The 17,330-nt window shown below is 41.3% G+C and overlaps 1 protein-coding gene across 1 annotated transcript in view; it reads right to left on the bottom strand.

Moving 5' to 3' along the window:
• Nucleotides 1-17,330, bottom strand: part of XRRA1 (X-ray radiation resistance associated 1) — a 103,983-nt gene that overhangs the window by 78,506 nt on the left and 8,147 nt on the right. Inside the window, exons 3-6 of the mRNA XM_012469661.3 lie at nt 16,491-16,588; nt 11,597-11,781; nt 8,546-8,617; nt 830-902 (exon numbers count right to left, since the gene is read on the bottom strand). Coding sequence (XP_012325084.2) covers nt 830-902; nt 8,546-8,617; nt 11,597-11,781; nt 16,491-16,584 — 424 coding nt within the window. The 5' untranslated portion in view covers nt 16,585-16,588. The remainder of the gene's footprint in view (nt 1-829; nt 903-8,545; nt 8,618-11,596; nt 11,782-16,490; nt 16,589-17,330) is intronic.

Below are 17,330 nucleotides of genomic sequence, written 5' to 3' on the forward strand. Positions count from 1 at the left end.
ACCCTTCCAAGGCTCTCTTTTGCCTGCAGCACTAAGTCCAATTCACTCCTGGCCCTTGATAATCTAGTCCCTGCCAATCTCTTTAGTTTCAGTTGTCCCCCATATGCATCCCTTGCAAACATACAAGTCCTCTTCAGTCTCCTGATCAGGCGCTGCCATTCCACATCTGCTCCAGCAGCCTGAAATGCCTTCTTCCCTTCTAATTCCTGAATCATTTTTTTTTTTTTGTCTCAACTTAGGCGCTCCTCTTCTCAGAAGTGCCTCCTGACATTCTGGCCTGGCTTGAAGTCCCATGTATATGCTTACATAATATTTCCTAATTCTCTCTTTCACTGCTCTCCTCTCATCCTGCTCTGTCTGTATCTGAGTTCATCTCTCTCAACAAACTATGAGCTCACCAGAGCAGGACTGGATGCACTCATTTCTAAAAGACAAGTATTCACATAGTCCTAATACCCAGCAGGGGTCGCTATGGATTTGCTGAATAACAGAGGTTTTATGCTCCCACAGTAGCACTTTATACGCTTAGAAACATTTTTTATACACCTGTCTCATATGAGCCTACAAGGTATCCTGCAAGGGGAGGAAAAAAAGAAGGGGATTATCCCCACTGACAGAGAGAAGTAGCAGATCACAGAAAAACGTTCTAAGTAGGTAGTGCCAGAGGGGGGCTAGAATCAAGGTCTTTGTGCTCTCTAGCACCCAGCCTATTGCTCTCCAAAAAAACAGATGTGTGGCCAATCATGGATGGATAGGCAAATCCTAACACATGTGAATGGCTGTACTGGCTAACAAGAGGAAGATAGCTTTCAAGAAAGAAAAAGCTTACCTAGAGGCAGCAGGTTTTCTGAGGCATTGATATAAACCACAGAATGAAAATGCTTGAAGTCATTTTCCTTAGCCTGTAGGAAAGCATTTCAAAAAAAAAAATATTAATTCCCTGTCTGGAAGCCTTGCTGAAGCTCAAAGCCACTGTCAGAAGGAACAAAGACCTAAAGGAAAAAGGGGCATCCTTAGCACAAGAGCAACCACTTGTTGAGGGCTACCAGGTTTTCCTGCTTCTTTTTTTCCACTATATTTCAAATGTACAGAAAAGTATACCGAATGACATTCTGAAGACCCATATAACCACTATCCAGATGTATGTATTTAATACAGCTGAATATTTTGCTGTCTTTGCTTTAAATAAATTTCCTTAAAGAAGGAAAATATTATATAGGGTGAACCACCACCATTATCACTCCCCTCCATGTATCCCTCCCTAATCCCATAACAGCTATCCTGAATTGGTGACTATCATTCCCATACTTGGTAATTTTAGTTTTTTTTTTTTTTTTGAGAAAGGGTCTCACTACCATTGCCCAGACTGGAGTGCAGTGGCACAATCTTGGTTCACTGCAGCCTCGACTTCCTGAGCTCAGGTGATCCTTCCACCTCAGCCTCTCGAGTAGCTAGGACTGCAGGCACACACCACCAAGCGTGGCTAGCTAATTTTTTGTATTTTCAGCTGAGACGGGGTTTTGCCATGATGCCCAGGCTGGTCTCGAACTCCTGGGCTCAAGTGATCCACCAGCCTCAGCCTCCCAAAGTGCTAGGATTACAGGCATGAGCCACTGCACCCACCTTCCATACCTTTTTTGGACTTGTATTATATATGTGTGTACGTATGTGTGTATCTATCAACTATATATAATGCTAGATACGGGTAGTAAAACTTCACGTTAAATGCAATAGTATTGTAGATCTCATTCTACAACGTGCCTTTTCACTCAACACTGTTTTTGAGATTTACCTCAAAAACAGTGAGGTAAACTGATACATATTGATTTATGTATCAGTACATGCAGCTTTATTTTATTTTATTTTATTTTTGAGACAGCGTCTTGCTCTGTCACCCAGGCTGGAGTGCAGTGGCATGATCTCAGCTCACTGCAACCTCCACCTCCCCGGTTCAAGCCATTCTCCTGCCTCAGCCTCCCGAGCAGCTGAGACTACAGGTGTGCACCACCACACCCAGCTAATTTTTGTCTTTTTAGTAGAGATGGGGTTTCACCATATTGGCCAGGCTACTGGTCTTGAACTCCTGACCTCATGATCTACCCACCTCGGCCTCCCAAAGTGCTGGGATAACAGGCGTGAGCCACCATGCCCAGCATATGCAGCTTTTAAAATTTACTTATGTCAACAGATGTAGTTCTAGTTTGACTTTTTTTTTTTTTTTTTTTTTTGAGACAAAGTCTTGCTCTATCACCCGGGCTGGAGTGCAGTGGTGCAAACTTGGCTCACTGCAACCTCTACCACCTGGGTTCAAGTTATTTTCCTGCCACAGCCTCCTGAGTAGGTGGGATTACAGGTGCCCACCACCATGCCTGGCTAATTTTTGTTTTTTTAGTAGAGACAGTGTTTCACCATGTTGGTCAGGCTAGTCTCGAACTCTTGACCTCAAGTAACTTGCCTACCTTGGCCTCCCAAAAGTGCTAGGATTACAGGCATGAGCCACCATGCCTGGGCCTAGTTCAACCATTTTAATTCCTGTATAGTATTCCATTGTTCGAATATATGACAAGTTTATTCATTCCCATTGTCTGTTTCCAAATTTTATTATGAACAATGGTGTAATTAATATTCTTATACATACCTCCTCATCATAAGAGTTTCTTTAATGACATACTCCTATCAAGCTGTGGGGAATACACAGCTTTGTGAGATGGCACCACATGGTTCTCCAAAGTAGTTAAAACAATTTACAGTCCCACCTGCAGTGTACAAGAAGTCCTACTTTTTTTTAAATCTTTGCAATTGGCATTATAAAACTTTAATTTTTGCCAGTCTGATTATTGTAAAATGGCTCTGCATTTTCCTGCTTACTTACGAAGCTGACTATCTCTTCCTATATTTACTGGCCTTTCAAGTTCCTCTTCTGTATAGTAACATATTTATCTGCTGTCCATTTTTCTACTGGGTTTCTCTTTTTTCCTATTGTTTTGTAGGAGCTCTTGACATATTCTGGATCCTAATACTTTTTGGTTATATTACTTGCTAATATCTTCTCCCAGTCTCAGCTTATCTTTTACCTTTGTTTATGCTAACTTTTGTTAGACAGATATTTTAAATTTTATTAAATTTCATAAACATTTTCCTTTATGGTTTAATCACAAAGCTAGCAAGCATCCACTCATCCTGTGGGTCTCAGCTAAGCTACCACCTGTTGAGATTCACTCGGGGTGGCTGGCAAAATATTAAAGAAATATTAGGAAAAGTTATAGATTAGTCTCAAACCTTTTGGAAGGCTGAAAAGTTTTATTGGGACAGGCCAAAGGTGGCAGGTCCATTAAGTTAGGGAGAAGACAGGGATGATACGAGGCTTTCCCAGTTTGTCTGTTTACCCCACATCCCTTTTCCTCTACTGTTTACCCATGTAAACTTTGTGCTGGATGGCTCTCTTGGGGGAGATCAAAGGGGAATCACCTGTTAACAGTGTTTACTCTGGGCCTGGAACCTAAAGCTTTTATCATTTGTATAACCACTCTTCTAACCATGTTAATTATCCAGAAGTGTGTTGACTTAGAAATTCTGTTGTAAAATCTTTTACTGAATAAATATAACCATGGAAAGGGAGTCTTGGTCGATTGGCTGCATTTCACCCTCTGAAAGCAGCTGACGACCATTCCTAGCCCACCTGAATCACTGTAATGGTGTGAGAGTGCATTTATTCTGTTGTCATTGAATCAGGGTCTGCAGGCTAGACCTCCGCAGCCACCTGGTCATCTCAGGTGGTGACCCTGACGTGATACCTGTCACAGCAGGTGCTCGAACATGGAGTGAACCAATGTGACAAGCACTGTGAAGAAGAAATGACAGACCTCCCGAGAACTGGAAAAAAAGAGGACTGTGTGGTCAGGTCAAGTAATAAGTCATTGGTACCCACTGGGGATTGCCAAGCTCGGGGAGTCATTGTTTCAGGCTAGGGATTCATCATAGGACAGCAGTTATCAGCTCAGCAGATAAAAGTACAGGACATAATTCAAACTGCTGTTTCCCAAAGCCCGCAGTTCTTGGTAAAGAGCACACTGGAGGTAAAACTCTGGGAACAAGTGGGGAGAAATCATGCACAAAGGCAGCCAATGAATAGGAAATAAAACACAGGAAACGCTACAGCTGTACGAACTTGTCTTAAGCAAGCAGCATTACAGAAGGAACTCTTAGCCCAGTAATTAATAATCAGCAAGGCAATCAGGTGTATGTTGATAAAAAGAAAAGAAAAAGGCATTACAGGCCAGAGCCGCATGGCTGAGTGAAAGGAAAAAAAGAGAAAAAAGGCTCCAGCAGAGAAACTCTGCCTGGGAAGGGGGAGCGAGTAGCACAAGCAGAAGGCAGCATGCAGCACCTGGGCGGGACCAGCATGGCCGCCGTCCAGGGACCAGCGCTGCTGCCGCTGCTGCTCCTCTCCACAGGTGTCTCACAGTGAAATTCCATGTGTTCTTTGTATACAAACAGCATCCCAAATTATAATTCTCTGCTAAGGTTTAAGTAAAGTTTAAGGATTTGTAAAACCTTTTTCTGATATTAGCCACTGTTGTTATTCCAACCTTACTTTTAACGTAGCTCTTAAAATCTAACAAGTAAAACAGTAACCTCTGAAAGGAGAAAAATTACAGCTAGCCTATGAATTAGTAAGGAGCAATTAAAAGCCAGCCATATAGCCTTGCTCCTCAGTAGAAAAGAATTGCCTAAATAACTGATAAGTTGCAAAACCTATTTTCTATCTTAAAAGGCAACATTAGCACAAGCCTTATTTACCCTTAATTTTGTAAATTTAAATAAATTTCAACCAGCTATAAAAGGCCCACAAATTAGTCGAAAAGCAATTAAAAGCTAAGCATGTAAAACAACACATTATGCTTTAAAGGAAAACTTTAAGCCAAATTAAGTATTTGTTGAATTAAGAAGTAAAAAAGTTGTGCCCATTCTCAGAAAGTAAAAGAAAATTGTATGTGAGTGTGGTGAAAACATATGCATGAAAGACTGATTAGAGATAGTCTTTGCTCAGCCATTAAGTCATTGTTTTCAAAACAGTTTTCCAGTTGAAAGTCCACAAATTTGGTCAGCCTGAAAACTCAATTGCAAGATTTAAGCTATTCTGCCTGTGGCTTTAAGCACAAGGTTAAAGTATATTCTTTAAATCTCTGCTTCGAAAGGTGCTTTCTAATTTCCTTTTAAACTTCATGTTACCAATTTCAGCTTGCCATGTTAATGAATTATATAGTCAATTGCTAAGTTATAACCCTGATATCATCAAAATTCCTTTAAGGAAAGAGATAGTGTAAAAAAACAAAGTCAAAAAGAGAAAGACGTAAGGAAGGCAAAGGACAAAAGAGAGAAAGAAGTAAAGAAAGAAATATTAAGAAAGCTATAAGATTGACCTTTAGTGAGGAAGGTTATAAAACAAAGTTAAAGCATGTCTAAGTTTGAGGGCGAAAGTTGTAAAAAATGTTATAGAAGAAAATTTATGCAAATAAGTTGTATAAATTTTGTTTTGAAGGTTTGTTTTAAAACATTAGCTGTAAAAAAAATTCTCTGTGTAAACATATTAGTTAAAAGTTAAAGAAGTATCCAGTTTTAGGCAGGGCACGGTGGCTCAAGCCTGTAATCCCAGCACTTTGGGAGGCCGAGGCGGGCGGATCACGAGGTCAAGAAATCGAGACCATCCTGGTCAACATGGTGAAACCCCATCTCTACTAAAAATACAAAAACTAGCTGGGCATGGTGGTGCACGCCTGTAGTCCCAGCTACTCGCGAGGCTGAGGCAGGAGAATTGCTTGAATCCAGGAGGCGGAGGTTGCAGTGAGCCAAGATTGTGACTCCAGCCTGGCGCCTGACAACAGAGTGAGACTCTGTCTCAAAAAAAAAAAAAAAAAAAAGTATCCAGTTTTTCTGTGAACTGGACATTAAGATAAAGCACAACAAGTTTTTCTTAAAGCACTAACCTGCTCTTTTACAAAAATTATAAAAAGTCTCTTAGCACAGGCACAACTCCTAGAATTTCCCGTGTACCAGTACCAGCCAAGAAATTGCATCCTCATCAAAGGATGGAAAGAAGAAAAACTTAAGCCAGCCTAAAAGAGACCCTGCAAAACGATGCAGGCTTCTCAAACCACACAAGCCCCGGACCACACCTGACGAATGCTGAAGAGGACAATGCAAAAGACTAAGCAAATCCAGTTTAGGATTTATTTTTTATTCTTTCACTCTGCCTGCAACCTGTACTTGCTACACTCTATCAAGCTCATCTTCTAATCTACATTTTTCTGCCCTGTAACTTAAACTAACACACCCTTCACAGCTTCTAACAATGCAACTGCTTAACTAAAAGAGATTAACATACCTCCAGTGAAGTTCCTCAGTAACAGCATATAGTAAACTGAAATGCCAAGTAACACTACAGGTCAAACACAAAAAATTCAGTTATACTTATGGCTTTTATAGTCTCAGCCATAGTCATCCTGGCTACAGCCAGAGTTACAGTGGCATCTATTACTGAGTCAGTACAAACACCTGCTTTTATAAATAATCTGGCCAAAAATGATGGAAAGGTGTGCAAAATCATCTCTCCTGGTTAAACCCCCACTCCTCGGAGTCGCTCTTTAACTGGAAAAGACTGAGGCTAATTGTACTCATATTTGTCTTGTTATTTGTTAATCCTAGGATGCAACGCTGGAATAAAAGCAAGGACCGCCTCACCTGATAGTTCCATAGCTAAACGAATCAGTGGCCGGCAGACAACAAAGCCTGATATTGTTGAAAAAGAAGGGGGAAATGTTGAGATTTACTCAGGGTGGCAGGCAAAATATTAAAGAAATATCAGGAAAAGTTATAGATTAGTCTCAAACCTTTTGGAAGGCCGAAAGGTTTTACTGGGACAGGCCGAAGGTGGCAGGTCCATTAAGTTAGGGAGAAGACAAGGATGATAAAAGGCTTTCCCAGTTTGTTTACCCCACATCCCTTTTCCTCTACTTTGTTTACAAATGTAAACTTTGTGCTGGATGGCCCTCTCAGGGGAAGATCAAAGGAGAATGACCTGTCAACAGTGTTTACTCTCGGCTTGGAACCTAAAGCTTTTATCATTTGTATAACCACTCTTTTAACCATGTTAATTATCCAGAAGTGTGTTGACTTATAAAACCTCTTACTGAATAATGTAACCATGGAGAGGGAGTCTTGGTCGATTGGCTGCATTTTGTCCTATGAAAGCAGTTGATGACCATCCCTAGCCCACTTGAATCACTGTAATGGTGTGAGAGTGCATTTATTCATCCGAGTCAAGGTCTTCAGGCCAGACCTCCACAGCTGGTGGTCAACTTCTCAACCACCCTCTTCAGAGTGTGTTTTCTGAATGTAAGGCTGAGTCAGGGGACTGTCCTCTGGGGTCGTATTCAGCACTCTTGTGTTTCCCTCATTGACTGCATTAGCTAGTCATGTCTATCTCCATAACCATCTAAGCCCAGCCTCCTCCCTCCCTACTGGACTATATACTCCAGAAGGTAGGCAGTGTCTGAGCCACCTCTGTGTCCTCCAGTAAGCAGCACAGAGCCATATCAGGCCTCAGTAATATTTGGTGAGCAGGTGAGTGAATATGTGAAAGAATAGACAGTATCCAATGAGGGGACTGAGCTCTGGCCAGCCATGTTGTAGCCCTCAAAAGCTGAATTGATAGAGATATCTGAACTCTTCCTCTACCACTTTGTCTCACAATTATATGTGAACTATATATTATAATCTCTGGGGACCATGTGCTGGCCTAGAATGGAGGACCTCTCAGCCACAAGATGAATGTATTTCTATGGCTAACCTGTCCCTATGTAACTCAAGTCTGAAAATATGAGTGCTAAATGAAGTGAAGCAGAACCCTGTTAAAGGAACAGTCTGCTCTACCACTAACGGGGCCATCCTGTGGCTTAGAGCCCGTACTCTATGGTTTATACAAGTAATCTATCTTGGTATGCCATGAAAGCCTATATACCGAAGATGTATGTTATAATATCCTGTATATACACTGGCTAGTGATAGGTCACAAATATGGCTCCAAGCTGCCTATAAGCCAACACAAAGAAAGAAACATGATTCATTGCATGAGTCACAGTACCTGCAAGTTAGGAACAAACCAGCTTCTTGGGAGAACCATTACAATTCCTGGCATTGAAACTTGAAAAATGTCTCTTGTAGGCTCTTGTGATGGAAACTCAGTGTCACACGATGAATTATGTACCAACAAAATTACACAGCAAATTCAAAACCAGTTTCATAAGGCAATTTTCCTTAATTCACATCAAATGGGACAAGGGCAATACGAAGTTTATAGCAAAAGTTTGTGTCTAAGTATTATTTCTACCCAATAAATCCTAGTCTGACCCTCCTCTCCCTCCTTCTACATGACCAGATTTCCAGTCCCTAGGGACTCTGGAAGTGCAATAGACAAACCAGAACAGCCAGGTGTGCCACCTCAAGTCTGGCTCACCCCAATTACATCTTTGCTGGCTGGCCTCACCTTGGAGAACTTCAGGCCACTCACATTAATGGTGCACAGATCTGATGGCTTCCTCACACAGTGGTGCTTCAGCTGGAACATAATACAAAAAGTTGGCTCTTAAGGGCCCTACAAAGTTTAATTTATCTATTATTGTTCAGCCTTCTCTTGTTGGGTAATCTTATATATTTGTCATTATTTGTTTGCTTGCTTGTTTATTCATTCGTTCATTCATTCATTATTCATCCATTCATTCACCAAATATTTACCAAACACTGCATTGGGCCATATGCTTTGCTAAATACATTAACAAACTTTCTTCTAATCCTAACTAAACCCTTTGACATAAGTAAGATTATCTCCCCTTTTTGATGAGAAAAACAAGGTTAAGAGAGGTAATGTGCCTTTCCAAAGGTCCCACAGTTAGTGACAGATCTTACTAATCCAAATCTGTAATCGCTAAACTCTATGCTCTTTTGACTACCATATGTCACCCCACATAATTTAAAAGTTAGAGGTAAATCTTAGCTTTGGAGCTTCTATTTATGTTTAATAGAACCTCATTCCTTTTTTGTTAATCATTTATTTATGGTACTTACTATGTTTAGGCACTGAAAGGCATTGGGAAGACAATGAAGAAAAAGCAGAGACATTCTATAACCCCATAGAGTGTACAGTGTCATGGGAAACCAAGTAGCGAGTATATATTTATAAATGTGATAAATATTTTAAAGGAGAAATTCAAGATGCTATGAGAGATATAACAGAAGGTCCTAACCTCAGTCTGAATGAGGAAATACTTACTTGAAGAAGTAATATTTCAGAGACCTAAGACTAAATAGGTCTCATGAAAGTGGGTGGTAGGGATTATGAAGTCTACCAAGGCAGGAAAAGCAAGGTGCTTTTGAGAGGATGAAAAACAAGATAAGGTTAGTGAGGCGGCCATTAGATCTTATGAGTCCACGCTGGCTCTGTAAAGGAGTGTGGATCTTATCCTACAACAAATAGAAAGCTGTCAGAGATTTTGAGCAGGAGGCTGATGGTAATTCTATAAAAATTGTAATGTCTGATGCATATAGACATATCAGAGTATATCATGTAGATGAGAAGACAAGAGAGGAAGAGGAAAGACCAGTGTACCAGATTGGTTAATTACTTTCTCAATAACCACTATCCCTTCCTTGTTAAAAAACACTAATGTTATTCACATTTCTCCAAATAGAATGTTCTTAAGCCAGAGCTCCAAGGAATAAGTCTTGATCTGTGTAAACTTATCATGCAGGTTCCATTCCCCTAACTCATGACTGTTTGGGCATGTGATATAGGTCTGGATAATGACATACTGGCTACTTGGGGTTGGGGAAGGGGACCAGTTTTGGAAAGCATTTTCTTACTTCTAAAAAGACATTAGACAGTGACAATCCCTTCTCTATTTCAGGATGTTATCCTCTGCATGTGATAGCCAGAATTGCTGCAGCCATCTCAAGATCATGAAGGTAATCAGCCCAAGAGGATGAGGTAACATGCAAGATGGCACAGTGAAAGACAGAAAGAACCCATCTTGCAAGATGTCATTAAGTCAGTAAATTAATCTACCCTAAACAATGCCTCTGGCTTCTTCTTATGTGAAATAAAAGCATCCTAATTGGTTCACAATAGATAGAAAGTTTCTGAATTAGTCCAGTAAGAGATGATGGTGGCCCAGATGAGGGTCACAGCAGTTGAGATGAGAAGACAGGTTTGACAACTATTTAGTAAAAGTTTGGGGACTTGGTAAAAGTTGGGGTGGAGTGAGGGAGAGGCAAATGTCCAGGATAACTTCTAGTACTGGCTCGGGGACTGGATAGATAGTAGTGCCACCAGAGACAGTAAAGTAGATACTGGAAAAGAGCTCTGTTGCACTGGTGCTGTCATTCAATATGAACTGTCAATGAAACATTCAAGTGGAACTACCCAATAGGCAGAGTGGATACCCCATGACTCTGAAAAACATCCTTCTTGCTCCTGCCTCCTACAGTGGCAAAACAGGTAACAAGCCATATTTATTGAATGTGGGAATGCCTATGTATCTGGAAACAAGGGGGGGGAAAGGCCATTATGGAAAGTGTCTCTGCCCCTCCTCAGTATTGTTGTTTCAGTCCTCCTCATTCCCAATGAGAAGTGGACATAATAATGAAACTGATTCCACAGGACTGCAAAAAGCTTATACTACCCACTTGAGGTACAATGAAACCAACGAAGTTCTCTTTCAATCTCTGTTCTATGCAGACACCCATCTCTTGGGAACCATAGCACAATCTGGAAACAAAGTAGGCAGCTACAGAGTTCTTAGGGAGCTATGAGAACCGGACTGCACATTAATATTGATTTACAGAATGCGTCCTTCTTAGCAAAGCCACTGAGGCATTGCACAGAACAGATGTGAAACTACCTGGCTGGTCTCTGGTGCAGTCACCCCAGTCCTCTTTGTAAAGCCTGCCCCAGGCACTAAGTAATATCTGGTCAGCTTCACTGGTTTTCAGCCAGACACTAAAGTCAAAGGACAAAGGCTGGGGGAGAGCAGGACTTCCCCAATCCCCCTCAATCCTGTAGAAATTGCCCCAAAGAGCGGAGCAGGCATCTCTCAACCCTACTAGGTGCTGGAATGCAATTTTCAATTGACTGTTTCCCCTGACCTGCTCCTTTGCCTCTCCAACTCAATAACAGTTGTTATCTCATATAATGTAAAAGTACAGGCTTTGGAGTCAACAGACCAGAGTTCTAATCCTGGATCAGCCATTTACATGCTGTGGAACCTCAGCTAAGGCCAATTACCTCTTGGAGACTCAGTTTTCCCATCTGCCCAATGGCAACAATACAAAAGGGATGACAATACCTATCTTACTAGGTAGAAGTCAAGAAGGCTTTACATGTCAAGAAACTCTTTGGTCCCTTCATTATCCTGGCTGTACTCAATTTGCCAATAGTTTGAAGTAGATTGGGGGTAGTTGTGCCAGAGCAGGGCAAATCCTTCCCCACCCCCTCCCCACCCTGACTCATGTGCCAGCCACTCCAGGATGCATTTACTCTCACCAGAAAAGCCTGGTCCAGGATACGTCCAGGAAGTTCCACCTGATTTCCCCGCTGAGACCCTTTCTTCCCCCTGAGCTCAAAAGAAGTCACCTTCGGGCTTTCCTGATGTTCAGCCCGTGCTCCAACCAAACCCTCGGGCTTCTTCTTGACGCTACCTTTCCGAGCTACTAACCAGTGTCCTCGGCCTGTTGAGAAAATTAGAACAGTGAAAAGAGGAAAACTCTAAAACTACAATGAGTGCAATTACAGACTATTCGTTTATAATACTAAAACCAAAAATAGCTTCTGATTACCTAATGTGCACCAGATACTGTACTACAGCTGGGGGTAGGGGAGATGTCTACCTATCTATGTCATTTAATTGTCACTTAAAAGGCCAGTTAAAAATATGTTACCATATTTTTATATTTTAACCATATTTTAACCCAGTGAAAAATATGTTACCATCACTATTTTATAGATGGAAAGGCTTAGCCAAAAAGAGGTGGAATGACTTGCTCAACTCCTTCCTTCACATGTTTATCTCCCAACTCTATTATTCCTTCAAAAACTAAGATCAAGTATTTCCTGTTCTGCAAAATCTTCCCTTTTGCCTCTCAGTAGAGCTGATCGCTCTTTCTCATGCATGCCAGTTACTCTCCTATTGGTCATCTCTTGAGTAAAGCCCAATGTGTGACCTCAACTCAATGGGTTCCATCTTCCCAGACCTCTATCAGTATACAGAAAAGATGGTATTAGAAACTCGGAATAAGAAAATGTAGGACAGTTGGCATTAAAAAAAAAAAAAACTAATAAACTATGTCCACTGTAGAAAGAATTTTGAAATATATATAAGCAAAAAGAGTATCAGGTTTACTAGCAAGCCCACCTAACAAAAATCATTAACGTATTTTGGACTTTGTTCTCTCTTGCACCAGCAGTTTATTTAGTGCATGGTATTCATTGCAATCTGTAATTATTTGTTCACTTATTCATTGTCTGTCTTCCTCTCTAGAGTGGAAGCTCCGTAAGAGCAGGGACTTTATCTGACTCATTCATCTCAATATTCCCAAGGCCTGCACAGAGATACCACATTGTGACCGTTGTTGAACAAATAACTGAATGAACTCTGTCCTATAACCTGTGCCCACACAGTTATCCATTCCAATCTTTTCTGAGCATCTGCTTTATGCTGGGAACTGGGAGTATGAGATCGAATAAAAAGGAAGCCCTAACTCAAAGGAGTCATAATCATATAATATCTTATATCTTATATACAATAGTATAATAATAATATAAAGGGTGCTGTAGGAGCCAGCTTTGTGCCTCTAACCACTGACTGTCTTCTGGGGAAGCCCACTATCCCTGCCTGAGGGGCTTATCCTGGCTTATAGACCACTGCTGCCAATCCTGCTTCTTGGATGCAGTTCCTGCCATGTCTCATATGGGCCATTTCCCATTTCCATTCTGGGTATAATACTCCAGGTGCCCCACTTCCCAAGGCTGCCCAATCTGGGGCATGGACTTTGCTTCTACTTTATCTTATCTTCATATCCCTAACTCCCAGGGACCTCAGTCTGAGTTGCTGCCAAAACCCCCAACATGGCCAGAAAGGAAGGCTTTGAGTGTGTCAGGAGATCAACAGGAGAGAAAAGAGATGAGGCTATCCAGGTGCGGTGGCTCACACCTGTAATCCCAGCACTTTGGGAGGCTGAGGCAGGTGGATCACAAGGTCAAGAGATCAAGACCATCCTGGCCAACTTGGTGAAACTCTGTCTCCACTAAAAAAAAAAAAAAAATTAGCTGGGCATGGTGGCGCATGCCTGTAGTCACAGCTACTCGGGAGGCTGAGGCAGGAGAATCGCTTGAACCCAGGGGGCAGAGGTTGCAGTGAGCCGAGATTGTGCCACTGCACTCCAGCCTGGCGACAGAGTGCGATGAGGCTGAAAAGATCAGCAGAGTCAGATCACAAAAGGTCCAGAGAACCAGAATAAGGAGCTTGAGTTTTAGCATGGAGGAAATCCATGGGGAGTTGGGGTTTTTTTTCATAATTTTTCATTCTGAGATAACTTTAGACTTCCAGAAAAGTTGCAAAATAGTACAGAGTTCCCATGCAGCCTTCACATAGCTTCCTTCATGTTATCATCTTTTATAACCATAATACAATTATTGAAACCAAGATATTAACATTGGTACAATATTAGTTATTAAATGTACACCTCTTTTTTTCCATTTTACCAGTTTTCTCACTCATGTCCTCTTTCTGTTCCTGGATCCAATCTAGGAGGTCACACTACATTAGCTGTCATATTTCCTTAGTTTCTTCTAATCTTTGACAGTTCCTCAGCCTTTCTTTTTCTTGTGTAACCTTAATATTTTTAGAGTACTGGTCAATTATTTTGTAAAACTATGCCTCAAACTGAATTTTTTTGATGCTTTCCCATTAGATTAAGGCTTTTCACTTTGCCAAAATGTCCACAGAAGTGATGCTTGCCTTTCTCAGCTCATCAGACCAGGAGGATCATGATGGCAATATGCCTTACTACTGGTGATGTTAATTTTGATCACTTGGTTAAGGTGGGGTCTGCCTGGTTTCTCTACTGAGAAGTTACTGTATTTTCCTTTGTAATTAATAAATATATTTTGAGATTATGCAAATATCCTGTTTCTCATCACATTTTTAACCAGTTATTCTAGTATCTGTGATGGTTAATTTTATGTATCAACCTTGCTAAGCTATAACATGCAGTTATTCAATCAAACACTGATCTAGGTGTTGCTGTGATATATTTTGTAGATGTAATTAGTATTTACAATAAGTTGATGTTAAGTAAAAGAGAGTATCCTTGATAATGTGGGTAGCCCTCACCCAATGAATTGAAAGACATTAGGAGCAAAACAGGTTTCCTAGAGGAAGAAGAAATTTTGCTTCAACACTACAGCTTCAGCTTCTCCCCAGGGGTTTCCAGCCTGCCAGCTTGCCCTACAAATTTCAGACTTGCCATCCCCTACAATTACATAAAGCCAATTCCTTGGGAAAAAAAAATATGTCTACCTACCTACCTGTCTATCTCCTACTAGTCTTGTTTATCTTCTACCAGCTCTGTTTCTCTGAAGAACTCTAATGCAACATCCTATAGCAGTTCTTACCTACAAAAATTGTTATTGTAGTGTTTGAATAGTGATTTTCTATTTCCCTCATTCCTTCTACATTTTCTAGTTGGAATACAACTATAAGAAAGAGCTGGCCGGGAGTAGTGACTCATGCCTGTAATCCCAGCACTTTGGGAGGCTGAGGCGGGCAGATCACCTGATGTCAGGAGTTTGAGACCAGCCTGACCAACATAGTGAAACCACATCTCTATAAAAAATACAAAAATTTGCTGGGTGTGGTTGCAGGTCCCTGTAATCCCAGCTACTCAGGAGGCTGGGGCAGGAGAATCACTTGAACCTTGGAGGCGAAGGTTGTAGTGAGCCAAGATTGTGCTGCTGCACTCCAGCCTGGGCAACAGACAAAGACTCTATCTCAAAAAAAGAAAAAGAAAGAGCTATTTTGTTTCTCCCATATATTTACATATTCAAATATTTATTTATATTAGTAGACTCATGAATATTTATTTATTCTATGGTCTACAACCCAATTCCACCATTTATTTAATTGTTCAAACTGTCCCAGCTTTGGTGATTGGGAGCACCTTCAAGTCATTTGTGTCCTTTCAGCATTTCCCCATTATTTTCCTGAGCACTTCTTTACTTCTGGCACCACAAGATATTCCAACTCAACTTGTATTTTTACCACCCTAGTCCTGCAAACAACTATTTCTCCAAGAAGCCCACGCCCTTTTCATTGGAGAATGGTATTTAGAAACCAAGATCTAGATGCCAGGTATGCTTTTTGCTGCTGAGGTGTCATTGCTGTCAGTGGACTAGGAAATATTCATATGTACACTAATCCATATAGATACACACAACTATATTTATTTCTGTATCTATCCATCTACATGTGTCTGTGTGAGACAGAGTGAGAGAGAGAGAGAGAGAGAAAGAGAGAAACTATGAGTTCACACTGATAGCTCCATTTGAAGGTGTCTAACAGGTAGGTGGCCAGGGAAAGTCTCTATGTGAAAAATAAAATCACTCTAGAAAAGCAGAGAAGACAGGCAGGAAGAGAAGTTTCTTCCAATATTCCATATACACAGTGACCAGAAGTTACAACATCTGGAGTAAACAAGGTATGATTCTCCTTTGCCCTACCCTTTCAAAGCAACAAATCCAATCCAGAGAACCCATTCTTAGCATTCCACCTATAGGGCTCTGCTCAGTACTATGACAATTCCTTGCTCCAGGGGAGTTTTTAACTAGATAAATATTTGAAAATCTACCTAGCAGAGTTGAGTTTAAGCCATTTGATTTGGCAGACTATGATCACTCATCAAATAAGAAATACAGACAGGAAGAGAGCTCATGAGAGGATAAGCCCTGAGGACTAGGGTAGTCAGACATGGCTTATTGGAAGAAGTAGGAGAAAAGCTGGGATTTGTGGGATGGGAAGAGTTTGACTAACAAGGGTGAGGGCTGGAACATTCAGGACAAATAAAAAAGCTATGTGAAAAGAGAGCACCATGGAATAGAGCATAAATAAAGAAATAGGTTGTCGCAGGGGATAAGAGCAAGTGAAACTCAGAATGACACAGAATGAGAGGTAAAGGAGTTAGCAATGAAAAGTCACTGAACAGAAGGAGCGCTATGGTTACATGTGCACTTTAGAAGTCCCACAGAGGCTACTGGGACTGAGGGGAAAAGACTGGGTAGAGCAGGGGACAGTAGTGAAGGGGTTGGAGAAGAAGTAGATGTGAGACAGTCTAAAGCAGGAGCTTGGTGTGAGGAAAGGTATCAATTTGAGAAGTTACCTGACCTTCCTCTGGCACGCAAAGCAGATTTCTGGCTGGAAAGCAGTTGTTGAGGTAAGGCTTCCCATCATCCAGCTTGTAGATTCCTGAGGAGGCCATCTCCCTGAGAGCCGGGCAAGGAAAGTAAGGAAGCAGAAGAGTGAAAAGGCACAGCAGAGTGCTCTTGCTCCAGTGCAGCTCAGGAGCCCACCAGGACCACCACACCCTGCACACACCCTGCCTCTGACACCCTGAAGGCCCCACTGCCCTTGCTTCAGAAATGGGTTGGCTGTTTATATGAAGAGGGACACAAGACCCTGGGTTTTCAGTTCAAATCAATCCTAACCCAATGGCACCCTAGAAAGAATGTTATTTCCAGGTTCAAACAGACTTGGTTTGAATCCCGACTCTGTCTTTCCTTGCTCTATGGCTGGGCAAGTTACTCTACTCCTCTGAACTTCAGTTTCTTCACCTGTAAAATGGGGGTTATAACACCTACATTAAAAGACAAATAAGAAAGTCAAGTGAGAAAGACAGTGCCTGATACATATTAAGTCTGTGCTAGATGTTTTCTTTAACAGAGTTCAAAGAAAAAGGGGCTCACATTTTAGAGAAAATAGTGTGCAAATAATGAGACTTAAACTGGATAAATAGTATTTGAGGGATGAATTGAGTTTTCTGATAGAGAGAAGGATAAACGTTCCAAACAGCAAGGGCCACAGGAAGACATAGTTGTGCACAGTAAAGAAACAGTGTGACCCAAGAAGGAGAAGGATGTGTGTTTGGGAGTCTTGAACAGTAAAGCTAGACACAAAGGATGGTACCTGCTCCTGAAGGGCTCGTGGCACCAGGCTAGGAGCTCAGCC

This window comes from Aotus nancymaae, unplaced genomic scaffold, assembly GCF_030222135.1.
Source record: "Aotus nancymaae isolate 86718 unplaced genomic scaffold, 86718_ANA_hifiasm-v0.15.2.pri h1tg000059l, whole genome shotgun sequence".
NCBI lineage: Eukaryota > Metazoa > Chordata > Mammalia > Primates > Aotidae > Aotus > Aotus nancymaae.